General features: G+C 38.4%; 1 protein-coding gene across 1 annotated transcript in view; it reads left to right on the top strand.

Annotated features, from left to right (window-relative positions):
* Positions 1-10,570: 10,570 nt before the first annotated feature.
* The window catches only part of RAD54B (RAD54 homolog B), a 97,089-nt gene continuing 81,181 nt past the window's right edge, over positions 10,571-26,478 (top strand). Inside the window, exons 1-2 of the mRNA XM_032316481.1 lie at positions 10,571-10,840; positions 11,860-12,007. Coding sequence (XP_032172372.1) covers positions 11,876-12,007 — 132 coding nt within the window. The 5' untranslated portion in view covers positions 10,571-10,840; positions 11,860-11,875. The remainder of the gene's footprint in view (positions 10,841-11,859; positions 12,008-26,478) is intronic.

Below are 26,478 nucleotides of genomic sequence, written 5' to 3'. Positions count from 1 at the left end.
TCTTTTAAAAAGAATACGAAAAAAGGGGTGCCTGGCCAGTTCAGTCAGTAGAGCATATGGTTTTTGATCATGGGTTTGTGAGTTTGAGTCCCATGTTGCGTGTAGAGATTGCTTAAAATATATTTAAAACATAAGAAAAAAGGGAAGGCATGTGGCTGGCTTAGAAGAGCATATGATTATTGATCTTGGGGTCATGTGTTTGAGCCCCATGTGGATATAGAGATTACTAACAAAAAGAAAAAAAAAAGAAATGCTCTTTAATGTGGCCGTACTTCTTAAAAATAGTATTTGTGGTAGTAATCCATATGTGAAAGGTAAGTAGCAAGTCCCATTAGTTTAGTCTTACTGCTTTATATAAAAATAACAAAAACCCAGGATATCTGGGTGGCTTAGTCAGTTAAGCATCTGCCTTCAGCTTAGGTCATGATCCCAGAGTCCTGGGATCGAGTCCCACATCAGGGGACTGGTGTATTTTTGGTTCCAGTTGTTTGGGGTTCAAACCTACTACTTGAAGATCAAGAGTGCATGCTTTACTAACTGAGCCAGCCAGGCACCCCCATTTAATTGCTCAGCTGGAAGCCTGCTTCTTCCTCTACCTCTGCCTGCCTGTGCTCTTTCTTTCTCTCTGACAAATAAATAAAATCTTAAAAACAAAAACAAAAACTTGCAGATTGAGAATGTAGGAATGAGGGTGTCTCCTGAGTATCTGTTGTGTTCCATACACCCTAGGACAGCCTAGGGAATATAAGGATGAATAAAATCTATTTTCTGCCTTCCAGAAGATCACAATCTAATGGAGGAAGCACACATATAAACAAAATTTTTTTAAAGTAAAGTTAATAGGTGAGTTTATAAACATAGAACAACTCAAGAGTTTTTGAATAATCCAGTCAGTGCATTTAAACCTGGAGTTTTTAAAGTAACTTTATTTATTTATTTATTTAAAGATTTTATTTATTTATTTGACAAATCACAAGTAGATGGAGAGGCTGGCAGAGAGAGAGAGGGAAGCAGGCTCCCTGCTGAGCAGAGAGCCCGATGCGGGACTTGATCCCAGGAACCTGAGATCATGACCTGAGCCGAAGGCAGCGGCTTAACCCACTGAGCCACCCAGGCGCCCCTAAAGTAACTATTTTTAAAATAGCTAAATAAAAAAAGAAAGACTTGACATTAGAATTGTATGTTAGACTATAAATAACATCTTTGGAATTGTTTTTGTATAAAGACTAGTTAAGGTGAAAAAATGTGATTTTTATTTTTAAATTCATAGGATAGATTAGGAATTAACAAGATTTTATAAGGGTCCTGTAGATTCATAAGCTAGAGAAAAGGATGCAAACTCAACTACTAGCAGTGGCTGGGCTGTAACAGAAATGTGAGAACCAGCTGAAGAACTGACAGTGAAAACTGGAGGAGTTGTCAGTTGGCATTTTGGCCTCAGTACCATGGAGAAAATTGGGAGAGTTGAACCAGGTGGCCCTGGAGGCTGCCTGCAGTGTTAAAGTAGGTCCAATGTTGATGCATTTTCTGACTTCTTTTTAAAAAATGTTTTAAATTTTATGTTATAATTTAAAAATATTATTTGTGGTCAAACACAATTTACCATCTTAACTGGTTTTTAGTATACAGTTCAGTAGTGTTAAGTATATTTATGTTGTATAACCAATATCCAGGACTTTTGCAGCTTGCAAATCTGAAACTATATATACCATTTAACTCAGTCCACTCTTCCTCCAGCCCCTGGAAACCACCATTCTACTTTCTGTCTCTATGAATTTGACTAGATAATCTCAGTGGTATTTGTCTTTTGTCACTGGCTTATTTCACTTAATATAATACCCTCAAGTTTTATCCATCTTGTAGTATGTCAAAATTTTCTTCCTTTTAGAGGCTGAATGATATTCTGTTGTATGTATATACTTTTTTTTGTTCATCTGTCAATGGATACTTGAGTTGCTTCTACTTTTTGACTTATAAATAATGCTGCTAAGAGCATGGATATACAAATATCTGCTTATGACCCTACTTTCAATTTGTTTGGGTATATCCATGGAAGTAGGATTGCTGGATCATATGATAATTCCCTTTTAAATTTTCTTAGGAACTGCGATACTGTTTTTCATGGTACCTGCACAGTTTTCCATTTCTATCAATAAGCATTCCAGTTCCTCCACAATCCCCATCAACTCTTGTTATTTTCTGTGTTTTTTAAAAATTATTTTTGATAGTAGCTATGCTAATGGATGTACTTCTGATTATTTTAAAGAGAAGCTAGAAATCTGGATTATTGTGTAAACAGTTTTCACATGTGGCAATTAATAACATTATCTGAGCCAAATGCAAGATCAGGGCAAAATATGGCCAGAGGGTTCTATCCTGAAGAGTTTGATAATGCTATTTTAGAAATTGGAACTGGTTTACTATAAAAACTTACTTTGATTTGAGATGGTAAATTTACCAAGTAAATCTATAATAGGACATGATGCTAAATGCTAGATTTCTTAGGCACCAGAAAGCCTGGATTTGAGAACCAGCTTTACTATCTATAGCTGTGCAACTTTAATAAACTTTAACCTCTAGTCCTAAATCTATCTGCCTTTATCTACCTCACTAGGTTTTGAAGATTAAATAAATTATGTATTTGATTTTTTTTTCTTTTTCAATGTGTAAGCAATATCATTTTAAATAAGAACCTCTACTGCCTGGAAAAAAATATGCTAAATATGACATACTTGTTATTTCTTAAGTCCTAGAAATTAATGCCTGCTTGAGAAATAATGAGGAAGTTATGGGAATAGAGTTATACCAATTTGTAGCTCTACTAAAGCATTTTTACTATTTTTTTAAATTAAAAAAAAATTTTTATAAACATATAATGTATTATTAGCCTCAGGGGTACAGGTCTTGAATCACCAGGTTTACACACTTCACAGCACTCACCATAGCACATATCCACCTCAACATCCATAACCCTACCACCTCTCCCTATCCTCTTCCCCCAGACCCCCCTCAGTTTGTTTTGTGACACTAAGAATCTCTTATGGTTTGTCTCCCTCCCGATCCCATCTTGCTTCATTTATTCTTTTTCTACCCCCCAAACACCCCATGTTGCATCTCCACTTCCTCATATCGGGGAGATCATATGATAGTTGTCTTTCTCCAATTGACTTACTTCGCTAAGTATAATACCCTCTAATTCTATCCACGTTGTCACAAATGGCAAGATTTCTTTTTTTTGGTGGCTGCATAGTATTCCATTGTATACATATACCACATCTTCTTTATCCATTCATCTGTTGATGGACATCTAGGTTCTTTCCATAGTTTGGCTATTGTGGACATTGCTGCTATAACATTCAGGTGCACATGCCCCTTCAGATCACTACATTTGTTATCTTTAGGGTAAATTCCCAGTTCTACTAAAGGATTTTGATACAGATTTTAAATAGATTTTATGTTTGGGGACACTTTTATAATGGTCTTATAACATAGATTAAGTGAAGATAGTTCAGTTTCTAATAATTCCTGGGATACTTATGGGGATGTTGTAATAATTTTTACATATAAGGAGGTGGTAGATGATATGAATATGAGGGAATAGTGTGAGTAGTTTACTTTGGCCAATGTAGGATGCAGGGATGGGGGGTAGAGGAAGTGGAGGGAAGGTATATTTGGAGATTGGGGCTAAATTACAGAAGGACTTACTATTTGCTATGCTCAGCCATAAGAATAAAATATTTTTGTTGTTAATATGAATGGCATTTTCAAATTTGGCACACCTTTATAAGCATCTACTATTGACCAGTGACTGTGACCAGTGACTGTGAGAGGTGTTTTCCATAAATTAATCATAATCAAGGACAGCTCCTCTGGTGCAGCAAGGATGGATTAGAGAGGGAAGAGCCTGAGCAGAAAGAGCAAAGAGCAAATAAGCAATTACAGCAAAGATCTAAATCAGTGGTTTTCAGAGTGGTCCTCAGACCAGCAGCTCAGCATCACCTGGGAATTTGTTAGAAATGTGTATTCTCAGGCACCATCCCAGACCTAAGACATTGAAACCGGGGCCCAGAAATGTGTGCTTTAGCAAGCCCTGTATATGATTCTGCTAAAATTTGATGCACCTTACAGTTTGAGACCCACTGATGTGTATCAGTGGTTTTTAAATTTAGAAGTCATTTGGGAAGGTCATTAAAAGTGCAAATTCCAGGGACCTACTAATTTTGTTAAATAAGATTTTATTTATTTATTTGAGGGAGCGCAGGGATCTACTAATCTGTTTTATTTATTTATTTATTTATTTATTTATTTATTTATTCATGTAAAAGATTTTATTTATTTGACACAGAGAGAGAGATCACAAGTAAGCAGAGAGGCAATCAGAGAGAGAGGGAAGCAGGCTCCCTGCTAAGCAGAGAGCCTGATGTGGGGCTCGATCCCAGGATCCTGAGATCATGACCTGAGCCGAAGGCAGAGGCTTTAACCCACTGAGCCACCCAGACACCCTAATCTGTTCTTTTGATTTCCTCTGTCAAATAAATAAATAAATAAAATCTTTTAAAAAAAAAGATTGTATTACTTTTAAAAGATTTTTAAGATTTTATTTATTTACAAGAAGGAGGAGGGGAGGGGCAGATGGAGAGGGAGAGGCAGGTTCCCTGCTGAGCATGTAGCTGGACCGAGGGCTCCACCCCAGGACCCTGAGATCATGATGTGAGCTGAAAGCAGAGGCTTAACCAACTGAGCCACCCAGGTGCCCCCAATCTGTTTTTAAAAAGCTTTTCAGGAGATTCTGATAACCAGGTTTGGATCCAGTGACCCAAATGAAAAGTAATGTCCTCAGCTAAGATACTGGTAATGGAAATGGAAGGATCAAATACAAAAGATATTTCTCAGATACTGTAATAACTCTAGAATTCTATTAAGCCATTAGATGGCATGAGTTGGTACAAAGCAGTTACTGCTCTGAAAGAATTTTCTGGTGGGAGAAGGGAGAGACAGCTGTTTGGGAGCAGAATGAGAAAAAAGCATTTCGGAAAAGATTGAAGCACCCGAAGACACCTGAAGTTTGGTGGTGGTAAGTAGTGCCAAATGTTTCAAAAGGATCTCAAAAGATGAAGATGAAAAGATTTGACAATTGGAAAGATTCTCTAACTTCTGTGATGGCAGTTTTTTTTGGGAGTGTGAATTTGGAGGAAGGTAAACAAAATCCGTAATTCTGTTCTTTGCATGATTGAGAAGTGAGAAATAGGCAATGAGTATTTTTTCAGTTTGGTGGGGAACAGAAGAGAAATTGCTTAAAAGCTATGTATAACAGAGACATCCCCTCCCCAATATATTATAAATAAAATTTGCCTTTACTTTTGTAGTACTAGACGAGATGTGTAGAATCTAGTTACATTTTTTGTGCTTCCATACTTGACTACAGATTGCTTTGAAAATTGCATTTCTGAATAATATATTCTAAGTTCTTCTGTCTACTTCTTTAGTATTTAAGATGTATGTTCTTGGGGTGCCTGATGGTTCAGTCGCTTAAGCATCCAACCCTTGGTTTCAGCTCAGCTTATGATCTCAGGGGTTGTGGAATTGAGTCCTGAGCTCCAGGTTTGGTTCTGCGCTCGTGGGAGTCCTGCTGAGGGCTTCTCTCCCTCAGCCCCTACCCCCATTTGTGCTCACTTGTGCACGCTCTCTCTCCAATTAATTAATTAAAAACATAAAGATGTTCTTAACTATGCTGCATTGCTTCATGCTGCCCAAGTATCCTTGAAGTGTAATTTCTAAAAAGATTTTATTTATTTATCTGTCAGAGAGAGAGAGAGAGCAAGAGTGAGTGCAGGCACAAGCAGGCAGAGTGGCCGCAGAGGCAGAGAGAGAAGCAGGCTCCCTGCCAAGCAAGGAGCCCAATGCAGGACTTGATCCTAGGACCCTGGGATCATGACCTGAGCCCCTGGGATCATGACCTGAGCCGAAGGCAGCAGCTTAGCTGATTGAGCCACCCAGGCATCCCGAGGTGTAATTTTTTAATGAGCCTCCTCTGGCTAGTATATTTATCATATATTCATGGGTTTTAAATGGAATAAAGTTTTGAGGTATTAATTTCGGAAAAAATAATGCTGAGTTGCTTGGCTTTCATTTTTTAAAAAAAAGATTTTATTTATTTATTTGACAGAGATCACAAGTAGGCAGAGAGAGAGGGAGAAGCAGGCTCCCTGCTGAACAGAGAGCCCAATGCAGGGCTCAATCCCAGGACCCTGAGATCATGACCTGAACTGAAGGCAGAAGCTTAACAGTCTGAACCACCCAGATGCTTGTTGGCTTTTTTTTTTTTTAATTTATTTGGTAGCTGCCTTTGGCTCAGGTCATGTTCCCAGTGTCCTGGGATTGAGTCCCACATCAGGTTCCTTGCTCTTGCTTATGCTGACAAATAAAATCTTTTTTTTTTTTTAATTTATTTTTTAGGGGAGCCTGGGTGGCTCAGTGGGTTAAGCCTCTGCCTTTGGCTCAGGTCATGATCTCAGGGTCCTGGGATCAAGCCCTACATTGGGCTCTCTGCGCAGCAGGGAGCCTGCTTCCCCCTCTCTCTCTGCCTGCCTCTGCCTACTTGTGATCTCTCTATCTCTCTGTCAAATAAATTTTTAAAATTCTTAAAAAATTATTTTTTAAATCCTTAAAAAATTATTTTTAAAAGATTTTATTTATTTATTTGATAGAGAAAAAGCGCAAAAGCAGGGGGCAGGAATGGAGAGAGAAAGAGAAGTAGACTTTCTTCTGAGCACTCTCTCAGCCTCTCCAGGACGGTGGGATCATGACCCCAGCAGAAGGCAGTAAGTAAACTTTTAAGTTCAGCATTACTGCCTGCATTTTTAAGCATCCGCAGTAAAAATTCAACTCTCTTTTTGGGCCACTGATCCTGTGTGCAGTCCCAGTGTTTGGCCTGGGCACACCTACCAACTCCACCATTGTAATTAGGGAATGGCACACATTGCTTCTGCAGAGTGAATCTTTCAGATTACTTTGATAGCTTTTCAGACGTGCAAACCATTGGTTGCCTGGTCAGTTTCACATGTGTTCTAAAAGTGAACACAAAGATTTGAATATCTTAATTTGCATGATTTTGTAGGGTTTCCTGGGTCAAGTGAATAGTGAACCATTTTCAGAGATCACTTCAGGCCACTTAGGGGAAGATCCTGGCTTTCCCATTTATTAACTTGCTATGTGATTCAAATTAAATAATTGGTGGATCTCTGTTCTCTCATATATTCTGAAATATAAAATAGAAGTCAGAATGTGTGCAATGTGGAGGAGAGTATGAGTCAGAAGAGAAATGTTATCACAGATATTTATTGTAGAGTTAAAGTAAAAAGTAGCAGTCCAGAATTGATGAAATGTAGTGGCTACAAAAATGAAATAAAGACTGATGAAATAAACACAACTAAAAAAAGGAGGGCAACCACACTAAAAGGAGGTTTCCAAATTCTCTTTCTCCTCTCCACTCTTACCCCAGGAGAAATGTTCAGCTCTTATGTTGGTGTTGGCTAATCAATTAATCAATACTACCAATAACCAATAATGTGAATTCAAAATTTATTAAAAATTAAGAGTTACAAAAGCTTAGAACAATTTTTATTGGAGCATAATTAACATACAGTTATATTAGTTTCAGGGGTACGATATAATTATTCAACATTCTATACATTACTCAGTACTCAAGGGTTACAGAAGTTTTTACCACTAATAGATTCAATGTTAACTTACCTGCAAGCACAGTATAAGGTCCTTACAAAAAGTATTTAGTGGTAGAAACGTTTTAGTACTTACTCAATGATTAAAGAAGGGAAGGAAATGAACTAAAATTTATCAGAATATTTGTTTCCAAAGATATCTGTATCCTGGATGAAGAATCTTCATTCAGTGTATAACTTTAAATAGCATCTCTACATATGGATTCCTCTAAATTTCCAACCGAGGAATAGCTTCCTAACTTAGCTCAAATCCCTTCAGTGGCCTCAGAATAAAAGCTGGAGTTCTTACAATCACCCACAGGTTTTTCACCTGTCCTTGTTATTTCTTTGACCTCATCTACTACTCTCACTTTGCTTCAACTGCTACCACGTTCTGACCGTTCCTACTGGTCTTCCGTGCGTTATTGCTACAGGACCTTTGTTCAAGTAAGCCTTCCCTGGCTGCCCTACCTAGAATTTCAATACCTTTCATCTGTGCTTTCCTCTTCTGCTTACCACTTTTTATTATCTAACACTATATAGTTTACTCATTTATCTTTTTTTTAAAAAAGATTTTATTTATTTATTTGACAGAGAGAGATCACAAGTAGATGGAGAGGCAGGCAGAGAGAGAGAGGAGGAAGCAGGCTCCCTGCTGAGCAGAGAGCCCGATGCGGGACTCGATCCCAGGACCCTGAGATCATGACCTGAGCCGAAGGCAGCGGCTTAACCCACTGAGCCACCCAGGTGCCCCGTCATTTATCTTCTTTATCATTGGATGCAAGTGGTAGACTTTGCGATTGAAATGTGAAAAATTACAAATCACTTATTTATGTAATAAGATATGTTAGTATTGAGAAATAGTTGTATTCTTTCTGACTAAAATGACTGATATCTTTCTGGCCTATCCTTTTTTCCTAGTCCTCCTTCTTTATCTACTACCATAAAATAATTTAGTGAAGTAAAATAAACATGATGATTATTTTTGTTAGAATAAAAAGTGTGATTGATTTCTCCTGTCATAAATAATTCCTATAAAATACAAATAAACCTTTTGAAATTTGCCATTTCAAAGAAAAGTATTTTATTTGCTGTGTTATAAATAAGACTATACTTCATTTATATTATACCCATAAGTTATAGTTTTACTGTTTGTCCTTATCTTTTTTTTTTTTTTAAAGATTTTATTTATTTATCTGACAGAGAGTGAGCACAAGCAGGGGGAGCAGCAGACAGAAGGAGAAGGAGAAACAGGCTCCCTGTGGAGCAGGGATCATGATGCACAGCTCCATCCAAGGACCCCAGGATCATGACCTATGCCGAAGGCAGATGCCTAACTGAGACACCCAGGTGCCCCTGTTCTTCTCTTCATTGTAGAAAATTAACCCCCAAATTTGCTGTTATACAATTCATAACATCTTTATTTAAAACACTAGTTTTGCTAAAATACCAAAATTGTCACATTTTTGTATACAAAAAAATGATAAAGGGGCCCTTGGCTGGCTCAGTTGTAGAGCATGTGATTCTGGGTATCAAGGTCTGAGTTAAAGCTCCACATTGGGCATAGAGTTTACTTAAAAAATAAACTAAAATAAATATTTAAAAAATGATACCCAGTCTACCACAGTTTGGTAAAATTTAATATTCCTTAAATCTTCACATATATTTTAGAATAAATGGATTTTTTTTTTTTTTTGAGAGAGAGCATAAGCAAGGAGGGGCAAAGTGAGGAGAGAGTCTTAAACCGGCTCCAGGCTGAGCTTCTATTGTGGGATTTGATTTCAGGACCCTGAGACCATGACCTGAGCTGAAATCATTAGTGGGATGCTTAACCAACTGAAACACCTAGGCAAACCTAGAATTAATGGCTTTTAAAAATCAGGCTAAATTATGAAAATTATTCTAGTCACACATTTTTTTTTTTTTTTTTCAAGTGGCTCCACACCCAGCATCCCTGAGGTGGGGCTTGAACTCAGGATGCTGAGATCAAGTCCTGAGCGGAGATCAAGAGTCCAAAGCTCAACCCACTGAGTCATTATGCCCCTACTCATGCATTTCTAAGTGTTTTGTTTAAACTGGAATATTTTTATATATAATGCAGACAGTGATCTGGTTTGGAGATACTTTTTAAAAAAATATAGATTTTATTTATTTATTTATTTATTTATTTGAGAGAGAGCGTGAACTCTGAGATCTCAGAGAGGACTCTGAGATCCTGAGATTTCGCTAAAACCAAGAGTCAGAGGCTTAAGCCACTGAGCCACCCAGGTGCCCCTGGAGAGAACTTTACATTAAAAGGCCTATGACCCATATATTTCTCTGCCTTGTCACTGTATTAAAAGGTGTCAGAATACTTCTAAAATCTTAGTTTGCCTATTTGTGCCAGGTACTTTAAAAGCCTATATTATTTTAGCAATGTTTCTAAAGTCACTTCATTCCTAAAATGCTGCATAATTTAAGAGCTTTTTGGTAAAGTACATTTGCATACTATTTTTCCAAGCACATACTATTATGCAGACCATCTACTTGCTTAAACACATCCACGTAGATGTTCTTAGATTTAAGTATACATCATACGTTCTAAAATGAGGTCTGTATCAGCACCTACAGAATGTGACAATAGGCAACAAACCAACAAACAAAAGCAAATATTTTTCCAAGTAAATACTTTTTTTTTTGAATTAAAAAAAATTATTATTTTTTTAAATTAACATGCAATGTATTATTTGCCACAGGGGTCAATGGTCACGCTTACACACCTCACAGCACTCACCATAGCACATACCCTCCCTAATGTACATAAACCCAGCCATCCTCCCCATGCCCCCCTCCTCCCCAACCCTCAGTTTGTTTTGTGAGATTAAGAGTAATTGAATCATAAATCTGAATGTAACTACAGAGGCTTAAAGGGAAACGCAGAGACATGCGCAGTTAAGGTCGTCCAATCAGAGTCGGGCTAGCCCGAGCGAGGCGCAACCACAGAAAGGTAGTGCGCATGCGCGGTTTGCTCTTCTGCTATAGGCTGCGCCAAGGCGGGAGCCTTAACCTCCTCTGGTGGTGAGGGGTTGTCTGTCTACCCGAGTTTTCTCTCAGGGCGCTCGGCCTTTGTCGGATCTTTGCGGGTAAGTCCTTGGAGGGGAAGCCTTGTGAGGCTGGGCAGCCTGTGGGGTCGTGCGGGACAATGTAGGGAGAGGCGCCGGAGCAGGCCTCTGGGAGAGGAGGGAAGGGAAGCGGTGGAAAGGCGCGGGCAGCGGGGGATGGCTACTTGAAGTGTGAGGGACGTCTTCGCGGTTCGCCCCGGGGTGGCTGGTGCGGAGGCTGGCGGTAGGGGTGCGTTTGTGGTGGGAAGGTCCCAGGGAGAGGAGACTGTGGGCAGTGGTCTCTCAGCGGTCCGCCGGCTTTTCTTCTGTGGTGCTTGGGCTTGCACCAGGACTAATCTACATTATCCTGCACGGTATTAGCCGGTTAATTAATAGGTAATGTCTGTAGGCACATTTAGCGGGGTCACAAAGTCGAAGGAGCGACTGAAGTCACGGAGTGTGACCGCTACTTACGGTAGTTGGAAGCGGAGAAAGCAGGTCTGTTGCTGGTTCTTGGCTGTTTTATTTATGTTCTTGCTCCCTCCCAGTTCAATGGTTGCACCCTTCAGAGACTCCATTATCATTAATCTATTGTATTATCAGAATCTATATGTTCCAGTTTACCCGTTCAACTTAAGCCTTAGATTCTTTTCAGTAACCCATTGTGATGAAAATAAAATCTCACTGGCTGCGAAACTTGTTTTCTAAGGTTTCTTACAGGTTTATTTTCTTATATTTTTTATTTTTTTATTTTTTATTTTTTTTTTAAAGATTTTATTTATTTATTTGACAGAGAGAAATTACAAGTACACTGAGAGGCAGGCAGAGAGAGAGAGAGAGAGAAGGAAGCAGGCTCCCTGCTGAGCAGAGAGCCCGACGCGGGACTCGATCCCAGGACCCTGAGATCATGACCTGAGCTGAAGGCAGCGGCTTAACCCACTGAGCCACCCAGGCGCCCCTCTTATATTTTTTAAAGATATGGTTGTAGTGATGAGTTGTTTTCAAGTTTGGAGTTAATTCTATCAGATTCATGGGTGATTTCTGTTTTGGGTATTTTTTAGGTCAATCCTGCTGAATATGAGACGATCTGCCGCACCAAGTCAGTTGCAGGGGAATCCCTTCAAAAAACTAAAATTTATACCACCAGGGAGAAGTAATCCAAGTCTAGATGAAGAGAATACAAAGAATCCAGATGTAAAATTACTTGAGGTAAAAAAAAAAAAAAAAAAGACGTAATATAGAGAAGCATGCATTTTTTAAAAAAACATGTCATTTAAGAGGTTAATAGCGCTTACTGCCTGAAGGAATTTTTAGTATCTTTAACAAAGTTTTCCAAAAACCTTAGAGTAATCATTACACACACATACACACACACGTATGTGTGTATGTGTGTGTGTATATATATATATACACACACACATACATGTATATATATATATATATATATATATATTTTAAGGGAATGACTTGCTGTTGGATCTATGGGATAAATGTCTGTTAACAGTAAAAAATACCTCTGTGAGGGACAAGGTGGATATTCTTGTAAAAATAAATTGTTTTAATCAGTGTTCTTTTTAAAGTTACCACATAAGTGAAAACTTTAGATAAGGGGCACCTGGTTGGCTCAGTTGGAAGAGCCTGTGCCTCTTGATCTGGGGTTATGAGTTCAAAGCCCCACATTGGGTGTAGAGATTACTTAAAAATAAAATCTGTGGCTTGGACTAGAGGGCATTATGCTAAGCGAAATAAGTCAGGGAAAGACAAATACCACACGATTTCACTCATATGTGGAATTTAAGAAACAAAACAGATGAACATAGGGGAAGGGAAGGAAAAATAAGATAAAAACAGGGAGTCTCTCATAAGAGACTTTTTTTTTTTTTTAAGATTTTATTTATCAGGGGGCGGGGGAGAGAGTGAGTACAGGCAGACAGAATGGCAGGCAGAGGGAGAAGCAGGCTCCCTGCTGAGCAAGGAGCCCAATGTGGGACTCGATCCCAGGGTGCTGGGATCATGACCTGAGCCGAAGGCAGCTGCTTAACCAACTAAGCCACCCAGGCGTCCCTCATAAGAGACTTTTAACTACAGGGAACAAACTGAGGGTTGCTGGAGGGGAGATGGGTGGACGGATGTGGTAATTGTGTGATGAGCATTAAGGAGGGTGCTTGATGTCATGAGTACTGGGTGTTATATGCATCTGATAAATCACTAAATTCTACCCTTGAAACCAATAGTATATGTTAACTAAATTAAATTTAAATAAAACATTAAAAATAAAATCTTAAAAGAAACTTTAGATAAGGTGATTTAAGGAGTAAATGTATTTGAGTAATAATTTGTATCACAATTCTGGACATTTCCTTTTTTAAAAAGATATTATTTAATTAAATTAATTTATTTATTTTGAAAGATTTTATTTATTAATTTATTAAAGATTTTATTTATTTATTTATTTGACAGAGAGAGAGAGACAGATCACAGGTAGGCAGAGAGGCAGGCAGGGGGTGGGGGTGGGGAAGCAGGAGGCCCCCTGCTGAGCAGAGAGCCCGACATGGGGCTCGAACCCAGGACCCTGAGATCATGACCTGAGCCGAAGGCAGAGTCTTAACCCCCTGAGGCACCCAGGCACCCTGAAAGATTTTATTTATTTATTCGACAGAGATCACAAGTAGGTAGAGAAGCAGGCATAGAGAGAGGGGGAAGCAGACTCCCTGCTGAGCAGAGAGCCTGATGTGGGGCTCCATCCCAGGACCCTGGGATCATGACCTGAACAGAGGTTTTAACCCACTGAGCCACCCAGGTACCCCTAAAGATTTTTTTTTTTTAAAGATTTTATTTATTTATTTGACAGAGAGATATCACAAGCAGATGGAGAGACAGGCAGAGAGAGAGAGAGAGAGAAGCAGGCTCCCTGCTGAGCAGAGAGCCCGATACGGGACTTGATCCCAGGACCTTGAGATTTTATTTTATTTTTTAAGTAAAGATTTTATTTTATTTTTTAAGTAATCTCTACACCCACTGTGGGGCTTGAACTCACAAATCTAAGATCAAGAGTTGCATGCTCCACTGACTGAACCAGCCAGTTTGCCCCTGTTTCCTTAAATTTTTATCTATAAAAAGTAAATGCTTAAAGTAGTTGCCCACCCTCATTTTTTTTTAAGATTTTATTTATTTGTTTGAAAGAGAGAGGGAACACAAGCAGGGGAAATGGGAGAGGGAGAAACAGGCCTCCCATTGAGCTGGGAGCACAGTTTGGGGCTGGATACCAGGACCCTGGGATCATGACCTACGCCAAAGGCAGATGCTCAATAACTGAACCACCCAGGCGCCCCCCCCCCCCCCGCCGCACCCTTTTTCTTTTTCTTTCTCTTTTTAAAGATTTTATTTATTTATTTAACAGAGAGAGACACAGGGAGAAAGCGAACACAAGCAGGGGGAGTGGGAGAGGGAGAAGCAGCGTCCCCCTCCCCTGCCCCCCCGCCAAGCAGGGAGCCAGGAGCCTGTTGCGGGGCTCCATCCCAGTACCCTGGGACCACAACCTGACCCGAAGGCAGATGCCCAAGGACTGAACCAACCAGGTGCCCCCCGCACCTTTTTTTTTAAAAAAAAGTAAGCTGTATGTCCAATGTGAGGCTTGAATTAATGATCTCAAGATAAAGAGTCGTGTTCTCCACTGACTGAGCTAGCCAGGTACTCCTAAAACAGTCTTGTTTTTTTTTGTTTTTTTTTTAAAGATTTATGTATTTATTTATTTGACAGGCAGAGATCACAAGTAGGCAGAGAGGCAGGCAGAGAGAGAGAGGAGGAAGCAGGCTTCTGGCTGAGCAGAGAGCCCAATGCAGGCCTTGATCCCAGGACCCTGGGATCATGACCCGAGCCTAAGGCAGAGGCTTAACCCACTGAGCCACCCAGGCTCCCCAATAGTCTTGTTTTTTACTACGAAAAGAAAGGATTGTTTTGGTTTTCTAAGACCAAAGGTCTTATTTATATAGATGATATATAAAGGTATTAGAAGGTATATAAAATTGGCAATCCACGTTTCCTCTGCTCTACAGTTTTCTGAACCATTCATGGTATGGGGATTAAAGTCTTCAAATTCTTTTTCCCTCTCCGTTTTGGTTGTTGCAGTTGACATACAATATTATATTTCTGATGTACAACATAGTGATCAGACAGTTACATATGGTATGTCATGCTTATATGTAGTCACCATCTGTCAGCAGATTTTTTTCCTTTTTTTATTGTGGTAAAATATAACAAAATTTGCTATTTTACCATTTTTAAGTTTGCAAAATAAGTGGCAGTAATTATACTCACACTGTTGTATAGGGATCACCACTATTTTCATTTGGAAACTTTTTCATTACCCCAGACAAACCCTGTAACCACCATTAAACAGTAATTCCCTATTTCCTCCTTCACCCACCCCCTTGTAAACATATATTACTTTCTCTCTTCATAAATTTGACTTCTAGTTACCTTATATAAGTGGAATCATACAATATTTGCCCTTCTGTTTCTGGCTTATTTCACTTAGCATAGTATCTTCAAGGTTCATCTGTGTTGTAGTATGTGTCAGAACTTCATAACTTTGTATGGTTGAATCACATTCATTTCTATGAATACACCATAGTTTAGTTATCCATTCTTTGTTTTTGTTCTTTTTTTTAATCCATTCATTTTTTGATGGATCCTTGGATTTTCACTTTTTGGCTGTTGTGAATAGTGCTGTTATGAGTGTGGGCATGCAAGTTTCTGTTTAAGTCCCTATGTTCATTTTTCTAGGACTGGAATTGCTGGGTCATATAGTAATTCTACATTTAACTTTTTGAAAAACTACCAAAATCTTTTTTGACAGCTGCTGCTGCACTCTTTTACATTCCCACCAGCAATGCGTGAGGGTTCCAGTTTTTCTATATTCTCAACAACACTTGTTACTTTCTTTCTTTCTTTTTTTTTTTTTTTAAAGATTTTATGTATTTATTTGACAGAGAGAGATCACAAGTAAGCAGAGAGGCAGGCAGAGAGAGAGGAAGGGAAGCAGGCTCCCCGCCAAGCAGAGAGCCCGATGCGGGACTCGATCCCAGGACCCTGAGATCATGACCCGAGCCGAAGGCAGCGGCGTAACCCACTGAGCCACCCAGGCGCCCCACTTGTTACTTTCTATTTTGTTTAGTTTTTATTGTAATATCCTAGAAGATATGAGTGGTTTTTCATTGTGGTTTTGATTTGCAACTCTTATGAATAGTGATGCTAAGAATCCTTTCATGTGCTTATTGCCTATCTGTATATCTTCTTTGGAGAAATATCTATTCAAGTTCTTTGCCCGTTTTTTTTTTTTTTTTTTTTTTAACAATTTTATTTATTTGAGAGAGAGACAGAGCATGAAAGGGGAGAAGGTTGAAGGTCAGAGGGAGAAGCAGACTCCCTGCAGAGCTAGGAGCCTGATGTGGGAGTTGATTCCTGACCAGTTGATTCCTGGTCTCTGGGATCACAACCTGAGCCAAAGGCAATTACTTAACCAGCTTAGCCAACCAAGTGCCCTTTGCCTGTTTTTTTTTTTTTTTTTAAAGATTATTTATTTATTTATTTGACAGATAGAGAGCACAAGTAGGTAGAGCAGCAGGGAGAGAGAGAAGCAGGCTCTCTGTTGAGCTCAGAGCCTGATGTGGGGCTCTATCCCAGGACCGTGGGATCATGACCTGAGCCAAAAGCAGCTGCTCCACTTAACTGAGCTACCTAGGTGCCCCCCACCCTTTGCCTGGTTTTTAATGGATTGTTTTAATTGATTGTCTTTTTGTTGTTAAAAGGATCTGCTGGTTTTTAACTCTGCTTTTTTGGTCTGTGTGTGTTTGTTTTAGCCTACATTTCTTTCTTTCTTTTTTTTTTTTTAAGATTTTATTTATTTATTTGACAAAGACACAGAGAGAGAGGGAACACAGCAGGGGGAGTGGGAGAGGAAAAAGCAGGCTCCCTGCTCAGCAGGGAGCCTCATATAGGGCTCAATCTCAGGACCCTGGAATCATGACCCAAGCCTAAGGCAGATGGGTAATGACTGAGCCACCCAGGCACCCCACCCCAGTTTTAGCCTACATTTCTTTAGAATTCTGGCCACGATGTAAGATGAAAGTACAAGTTTCTGTTTTTTAGTAAGATTTATTTTTTGTTTTATTTTTAATTATTTTCTTTTTCCTTTTTTAAATTATTTTTAAAAAGATTTTATTTATTTATTTTGAGAAAGAGAGAGTGTGCATAAGTGGGGGAACAGAAGGGTGGAGGAGAGGGTGAAGGAGAGGGAGAAGCAGAACCCCGCTGAGCAAGTAGCCTGATGTGGGGCTCGATCCTAGTACCCCAGGATTACGACCTGAGCTGAAGGCAGATGCTCAATGACTGAGCCACCCAGGTGCCCCTATTTTTTATTTTTTCATTTTTAAAAAGATTTTATTTATTTAAGAGAGAGAGAAAAAGCAAGAACAAGTCTGGGGGAGGGGAAGAAGGACAGAGGGAGAAGCAGGGTCCCTGCTGAGCAGGGAGCCCACTGTGGGACCTGATCCCAGGATGCTGGGATCCTGACCTGAGCCGAAAGCAGGTACTTAACTGAGCCACCCAGGCATCCCAAGGTATCTTTTCTTGTTTTTTATTTTTAGTTTAGTTTTTTAAAAAAATGATTTTATTTATTTATTTGACAGAGATCACAAGTATGCGGATAGGCAGGCAGAGAGAGGGGGGTAAGCAGGCTCCCTTCTGAGCAGAGAGCCCTATGCTGGGTTCCATCCCAGGACCCTGGGATCATGACCTGAGCCGAAGGCAGAGGCTTAACCCACTGAGCCACCCAGGTGCCCCTCAAGGTTTCTTTTTTTAAAGATTTTATTCAAGGTTTCTTTTTTTAAAAACAGCTTTAATTAGATACAATTCACATACCATAAAATTCATTGGTCTTTATTATATTCACAGTTTTACAGTGATCACCAAGGTCCATTTTAGAACATTTTCATCATTCCAGAAAGAAACCTCATATATATTACCAGTTCTTCTCCATTTTTCTCCAAGTCTTTCAGCCCTTTGCAACCACTAATCTTTTTTTTGGTCTCTGTAGATTTGTCTCTTGGGGAAGTTCATATAAATAGAATCATACATTTATACTTGTAGCTTTTTGTGACTGACTTTTTCCAGTAAGCATAATGTATTCAAGGCTCACCCTTGTTTTAGTATGTATCAATAATTTTATTTCTTTTTATTGCCAAATTTTTTAATTTTCTGTTGCTTCTATTAACAAGTCACCACAAATTTAGTGGCTTAAAAGAACACAAATCTGTTACAATTCTGTAGGTCAGAAGTCCAAAATAGGTCTCACCGGGCTAAGATTTACGTGTTGGTATAGAAAACCCAAAAGACTCCACGAAAAATGGCTAGAACTGATACATAAATTTTGCAAAGTTGCAGGATATAAAATCAATGTACAGAAATCTGATGCATTTCTATACACCAATAATGAAGTAGCAGAAAGAGAAATCAAGGAATCCATCCCATTTACAATTGTACCAAAAACCATAGCATACCTAGGAATAAACCTAAGCAAAAAGATAAAAGATCTCTACATTGAGATCTATAGAAGACTTTTGAAAGAAATTGAAGACACAAAGAAATGGAGAATTATTCTGTGCTTATGGATTGAAAGAACAAATATTGTTAAAATGTCTATTCTGTCTACACATTCAGGGCAATCCTTATCAAAATAACACCAGCATTTTTCACAAAGTTAGAACAAATAGTTCTAAAATTTGTATGGAACTAGAAAAGACCCTGAGTATCTTTGTTTAAAAAGATAAACCAAAGCTGGAGGTATCACAATTCCGGACTTCAAGCTGTATTACAAAGCTGTAATCATCAAGACAGTTTGGTACTGGCACAAAAACAAACACTTTGATCATTGCAACAGAATAGAGAACCTAGAAATGAGAGAGAACCACAACTCTATGGTCAACTAATCTTCAACAAAGCGGGAAAGAATATCCATTGGAAAAAAGACAGTTTCTTTAACCTGGTGTTCAGAAAACTGGACAACACCAACAATATGCAAAAGAGTGAAACAGGACCACTTTTTTACACCATACACAAAAATAAATTCAAGATGGTGAAAGACCTAAATGTGAGACACGAATCCATCAAAATCCTAGAAAAGAACCCAAGCAACAACCTCTTTGACTTCTGCAATATCAATTTCTCTAGAGGCAAGGGAAATAAAAGCAAAAATGAACTATTGGGACTTTGTCAACATGAAAAGCTTCTGCACAGCAAAGGATACAATCAATGAAACTAAAAACAACCTATGGAATGGGAGAAGATACTTGCAAAAGGTGGTGGCAGAACTGCATGCATTCATTTAGGGGAGAAGCTGTTTCCTTTGCCTTTTTTAGGTTCAGTAGTCCACCTGCATTTTATTTTTTCCCTTTTATTTTCAAAGCCAGTAATGACAGTTTCAGTTCCCATATTATTATGTCTCTGGTTCCCTCAGACTGGGAATCATTTGATTAGACTGGGCCAACCTGGGTAAACCAGGACAGTCTCCATTTCAGGAGAGATTACTTTAAGCACATCTTAATCACATCTACAAAATTCTTTTGCCTTTCTTTTAACATATTCACAGGTTCTGGGGATTAGTATAGACATCTTTGGGAAGCATTGTTCTGCCTACCTTACTGTATAATGTTGTATTAGTATACTACATTTTATTTATCAGTCAGTTAACAGGCATTTGGATTGTTTCCACTTTTCAAATTATGAGTTAATAATGCTTGTGAACATTTGTGTACAAGTTTTTGTGTAGACATGTGTTTTCATTTTTCTTGGGTACATTCTTAGGTATGGAATTGCTGGATCATGTAACTCTGTGTTTAACCTTTCATTGATGAACTGCTGTACTCTTTGCCAAGGTGGCTGCCGTATTTTTGTTCCTGCCATCAATGTATGAGGGTTTCAATTTCTCCACATCTTTGTCAACACTTACTCTTATCTTTTTGATTGTAGTCTACTAGTGGGTGAAGTAGTATCTCATTTGTGGTATTGATTTGTGTATCACTGGTGGCTAATGTTGTTGAGCATCTTTACATGTGCTTATTGGCCATTTGGATATCTTCTTTGGACTATTCAGATCCTTTGAACTTTGAGTGTTTTTTAAAAGATTTATTCATTTATTTTAGAGAGCAGGGAAGGGCGGGGTGGGAGGGGAGAGAGAGAGAGAGAGAGATTTTCCAGCAGACTCCATTCTGAACGTAGATCCCAGTGTGGGGCTTGATCCCAGGACCCTGAGATCATGACCTGAGTCAAAAGCAAGAGTTGGATGTTTAACTGAGCCACCCAGGTGCCCCTAGATCCTTTGACCTTTGTAAAATTGTATTATTTACTTTTTGTTAGAGTTGTAAGAGTTTTTCTTTTTTAAGATATTTTAAAAGTTTAACTTAAATTTAATTTTAATTTTTTTATTAATCCCTACATCTAACATGGGGCTTGAATTCACAACCCTGAGATCATAAGTCCCATGCTTCATTAACTGAGCCAACCAGGCACCCCCAAGAGTGCTATTTTATTTTATTTATTTTTTATTTTTTATTTTTTTTTTTAATTTTATTTATTTATTTGACAGAGTGATCACAAGCAGTCAGAGAGGCAGGCAGAGAGAGAGGAGGAAGCAGGCTCCCTGCTGAGCAGAGAGCCCGATGCGGGGCTCGATCCCAGGACCCTGAGATCATGACCTGAGCCGAAGGCAGTGGCTTAACCCACTGAGTCACCCAGGCGCCCCAAGAGTGCTATTTTAAAAAATATATTTTAGGGGTCCTGGGTGGTTCAGTCATTGGGCATCTGCCTTCGGCTCAAGTCATGATCCCAGGGTCCTGGGATCGAGCCCCACATCTGGCTTCCTGCTCAGTGGGAAGCCTGCTTCTCCTCTTCCACTCTCCCTGCTTGTGTTCCCTCTCTTGCTGTCTCTATCTGTCAAATAAATAAATAAAAATCTTAAAAAAAATAATACATATATATATTTAGCTACAGGTCCCTTAGATATACTATTTGCAAATATTTTCTCCCATTCTGTTGATTATTTACTTTCTTGATAGTATCATTTGTAGCACAGACATTTTAAATTTGATTAAGTCCAATTTATCTAATTTTTTTGGTGTTGGTACTTATGATTTTGGTATTTTATTTAAGAAGGTCATGAAGAGTTAACGCCTGTATCTGATTCTATTAATTGATTTATTTTTTAGAGAGGGAGAGAGAGAGAAAGAGAATCTTAAGCAGGCTCCACTCCCAGACGTGGGACTCAATCTTGTGAGCTGAAACCAAGAGTCGGATACTTAACAAGCTGAGCCACCCAAGCACCCCTGTATTTTATTTATTTTTAAAATTAATTTGTTTTTTTGGTGTGCCTAGTTGGCTCAGTCAGTAAAGCATGTGATTGTTGATGAGTCATGAGTTTGAACCCCATGTTGGATGTAGAGAATTACTTAAAAATCTTAAAACAAAACAAACTAATTTGTTTTTTATTGAGGTGTGATTGACATACAGCATTATATTCAGGTATACAACATAATGGTTTGATATTTGTAGATTTTATGAAATGATTACTGTAATAAGTGTAATTATCATCTGTCACTGTACATACAGAATTTTTCCCCCTTGTCTCATGTATTCTAAGAATTTTGTAGTTTTAGTTCTTACATTTTAGTCTGTCCCATTTTTGAGTTCATTTTTGTATGTGGTGTGAGGTAGGGGTCCAACTTCATTCTTTTGTACGTGGATACTGTGTTGTTCCAGGATGTTAAAAAGATTCTTCTTTAACCATTAATCATTTTGACACCATTGTCTTAAGGTTTATTTTTTGATGTAGTTTCTAAGGACTAATTTGAGAGCAAAACCATTGATTTACTCTTTTCTTCTTTTAATTCTATCAGGAAACTAAATCATTATTTTTAAAAACTAGGCATATTTGAAATAGGCATTTTTGAAATTGTACAGCTGTTTTAAGCAAGGCAACTTGAGAAGCCTTAGCAGTTCACTCTAGTAAACTTCTCCTTAGTCTAGCCCATTCCTAAATTTTTGTTCTTAAATTATTTCTCATCTTAGATGAAAATAATATTGTTTTGATAACTTCAGGGGTTTTTATTTGTTTGGTCTGATACAAAATCTGGAACAAAAATGAGTGTCAAAATAAATATGCTAATTGAATTATACAGGAGTCTCAATCTATACTAGTATAAGTAAAATATATGGGGAGAAGAGTAAGCTAAGATCTTAAAGTGGAATGCTAAATCATAATAATGGAAGTGATGGTGTTAGAAGATATCAGTGGATGCCCTAAGTTACAAAGAAATAGATCTTAAAAGTTCTCATCACAAGAAGAAAAATTTTGTAACTGTGTATGGTGATGGATTTAACTAAACTTATTATGGTGATCAGGTTGCAATGTATACAAATACTGAATCATTTCTGTGGTACATCTGAAACTAATGTTTTATGTCAATTAAACTCAATTAAAAAAATATAGGGATATCTTTAAGCCAGGGCTGAAGAGAAAACTGCTTTTGATATTCCAATTAAAGGAGCTTGTTAGCACACAACAATATTTGCTTATGAATTATTTCTGGGGATAAAAGAGGGCTTTTATTTTTTATTTATTTATATATTTTTATAAACATATAATGTATTATTAGCCCCAGGGGTACAGGTCTGTGAATCGCCAGATTTACACACTTCACAGCACTCACCATATCACATACCCTCCTAAAAGAGGGCTTTTAAGTTGCATATTTGTTATATGGGAACACTTACCCACCTAAAATATACTAGGATTTTAAAATGGAATGAAGACATTTAATATTAGTGCACTCTATAACAAAGAGTTTACATATTAGTTCTCAATCCATGGAACAGAATCTGTAATTCTTAAAACAATTTAAGGGACTGGTCAGTATGAACTCTAGAAGGAAGTTTGAGAACCATAAATGTCACTACTTCCTAGATGCGTGGACATTGGCTAGAACCACTTATGTTTCCTACTCACCTGTCTTGCTTTCTGCAGCAGTTGTTGGCATTAGACAGTCATTTGTGTTGTCAAAAAAAAAAAAAAATCAGATACCAAAACTAGTGGGTGAATGTTTAAGTAAATAGTATATATATATATACATATATATATGTGTACACACACACACACCTTAATCTAGTTAATTACTTTTTTAAAAAAGATTTTTATTTATTTATTTATTTATTTGATAGAGAGAGAGATCACAAGTAGACGGAGAGGCAGGCAGAGAGAGAAAGGGAAGCAGGCTCCCTGCCGAGAAGAGAGCCCAATACGGGACTCGATCCCAGGACCCTGAGATCATGACCTGAGCCGAAGGCAGCGGCTTAACCCACTGAGCCACCCAGGCGCCCCTAGTTAATTACTTTTTTAAAAGTAGGCCCCACACCCAGTGTGGAGCCCAATGTGGTGCTTGAACTCATGACCTAGAGGTCAGGACCTGAACTGAGATCCAGACTCGGGCACTTAATTGAGTTACCCAAGCTCCCCAGGGTATTTGAATAGACTCAACCATCTCCTCACTATAGATTTTTAAAAAATTACAAAGGGAAAAATACTGACTTTCCAGGGAGACTAAGCAGATACTACTTTTATCTAGTATATACTTACAGTAATGGGACAAATGCATACTATGTGCGTCTTGATATGACGAACTATGGTATTTCTGTCCAAATGGCATAACCTGAAGCTAATTATAAGGAAACACGAGACAGTCCATATTGGGACATTCTAGGAAATAATTGGCCTATACTCTTTAAAAGTGTCAAAGTCCCAAAAGACAAGTAAAGTTTAAGGAATTATTCTAGATTAGAGACTACAGAAATATGCTTACTAGATGTAATATGTCATCTGGGATTGGATCCTGGCTTAGGGAAAACACTATAAATGATAATATTGGGAAAAATGACTGAATTTGAATATGGACTGTGGGTTAAATAATATACCAATAAGAAATCCTGATCTTGATAATTTTACTGTGATTGTGGAAGAGTGACTTTGCTCTTTGTAAACACATCTTGAAATATTTAGAGGTAAAGGAGCACAGGTGTCTCCAGTTTAATCTCAGATATTGACATATACAGACAAGCAGAGTCATGCAGTGGAAGTGTGCTGGGCCCAAAACACATATAGACAGACACACAAAGAAAGGGAGGAAAGGAAAACAAATGAAGCAAAATGTAAACAAATGGTAAATCTTGGCAAATGTCATCTAGGATTTCCTTGTATTTATTTCTATAATGTTTCTTTAAGTTTGAAATTATGTAAAAGTAAAATTATGGTGTTCATTAGTATATTACTATGACTTACTGTAAAATCTTACAAGATAGGTTTTTTGAATGCCTCTGAAATTTATTTTAATAAGTATTTATAGGGATATGACAACTGTGTCTGTTATTGTGAGTTATATTTAAAAGATTCAGGGGTGTCAGGGTGGCTCAGTGGTTGAATGACTGACTATTGATTTTGGCTCAGGTCATGATCTCAGGGTCAAGCCTGCATTGGGCTCCCTGCTCAGTGGGTGTCTTCTTGGGATGCTCTCTCTTCCTCTACCCCCATTTGCATGCACGTGCTCTCTCTCAAATCTTAAAAGAAAACAATTAAACATAGTCTGGTAGGCAGAAAAATGGACTTCCAAAAACATCCATATGTTAATCCTGTGAATATGTTACCTTATATGGCAAAAGGAAGTTAGACTAAGTCATTTTAATGTTAAAGATTGGGAGGTTATCCTGGATTATCTGGAAGTGCTCAATAAGAGGGAGACAGAACAGAGTGTTAGATGTGGTTAGGGAAGCAGGGTCAGAGAGATGCAGAGTAGCTGGCTTTGAGGATAGGGGAAGGGGACCACAAGCCAAAAAATGACTTAGAAGTCTGCAAAGACAAGGAAATGTATTCTCTCCAGAGCTTCCAGAAAGGGGTGCATCCCTACTGATCACCTTGATTTTAGCCCAGTAAGACCCAAGTTAGAGTTCTTACATACAGAATTACAAAATGATAATTTTGCATTGCCTTAAGCCACTAAATTTGTGGTAGCTTTTTACAACAGCAATAGAAAACAAATACATATACAAAAATAGAGAAAATAGTTTATATAAAAAAACCCTTATGTACCTTCAACAGATGTCAATTCATGACCAATCTTATTTCATTTTTACTTCTTCAACTTCCTGCCCAATTCCTCCCTACTCATTTTTTTTAAGTTTTTATTTTATTTTTAAAGATTTTAAAAAAGATTTTATTTATTTATTTGACAGACAGAGATCATAAGTAAGCAGAGAGAGAAGCAGAGGGAGGGGGGAAGAAGTCTCCCCACTGAGCAGAGAGCCTGATGCGGGGCTTGATCCCAGGACCCTGAGATCATGACCTGAACTGAAAGCAGAGGCTTTAACCCACTGAGCCACCCAGATGCCCCAAAGATTTTGTTTTTAAGTAATCTCTACATCCAACATGGGGCTTGAATTTACAACCCTGAGATTGAGAGTTGCGTGCTTTGCTGAATGAGCCAGCCAGGTGCCCCTTGTGTTTTTATTTTATTTTTTAAAGATTTTATTTATTTATTTATTTGTGAGAGAGAGAGAGAGAGAGAGAGAGAGAGAGAGAGCATGCACAGGCAGGCAGAGGTGGAGAGAGAAGCAGACTCCCTGCCAAGCAAGGAACCTGATGCAGGACCCTGAGATCATGACCTGAGCCGAAGGCAGTGGCTTAAGCGACTGAGCCGCCCCGGCGTCCCTGTGTTTTTATTTTAATCACTCAGTGCTCATCATGACATAGACTCCTTAATCTCCATCTCCTATTTTAAACCCATCCCTCTATATCTCCCCTCTGGTAACAGTTTGTTCTCTATGGTTCAGGGTCTGTTTCTTGGTTTTTCTCTTGCTCTTTTTATTTCCCTTTGCTCATTTTTTTCTTAAATTCCACATATGAGTGAAATCATATGATATTTGTCTTTCTCTAACTTATTTCACTTAGCTTTATACTCTCTGTCTCCATCCATGTCATTGCAAATGGCAAGATTTTATTCTTTTTCATGGCTGAATAATATTCCATGTATATACACAGATACCACATCATCTTTATCCATTCGTTAGTTGATAGACACTTGGGCTGCTTCCATATCCTGGCTATCATAAATAAGACTGCTACAAACATGGGGGAGTACATGTATCCCTTTAAATTAATGTTTTTGTATTCTTTGGGTAAATACCTTGGTAGTGCCATTGCTGGATCACAGGGTAGTTCTATTTTTAACTTTTTTCTTTTTTAAGATTTTATTTATTTGAGAGAGAGTGAGAGTATATGTGCGTGTGTGAGCATGGGGGGCGGGCAGAAGGAGAGGGAGAAGCAGAATCCCCACTGAGTGTGGACCCTAATATTGGGCTTGATCCCAGGACCCCAAGATCATGACCTGAGCTGAAGGCCAGCCGCTTATCCAAATTTGCCACCTAGGCACCCCTGTTTTTAACTTTTTGAGGAACCTCCATACTGTTTTTCCGTGGCTACACCAGTTTGCATTCCCACCAATAATGCAAGAGGGTTCCTTTTTCTCCATATCCTTGCCAACATCTTTTGTTTCTATGTTGTTGATTTTAGCTGTTCTGACAAT

The sequence above is a fragment of the Mustela erminea genome, chromosome 16 (assembly GCF_009829155.1).
Source record: "Mustela erminea isolate mMusErm1 chromosome 16, mMusErm1.Pri, whole genome shotgun sequence".
Taxonomy (NCBI): domain Eukaryota; kingdom Metazoa; phylum Chordata; class Mammalia; order Carnivora; family Mustelidae; genus Mustela; species Mustela erminea.
The sequence above is the reverse complement of the archived record's forward strand: the minus strand, read 5'-3'. Positions and strand labels throughout refer to the sequence as shown.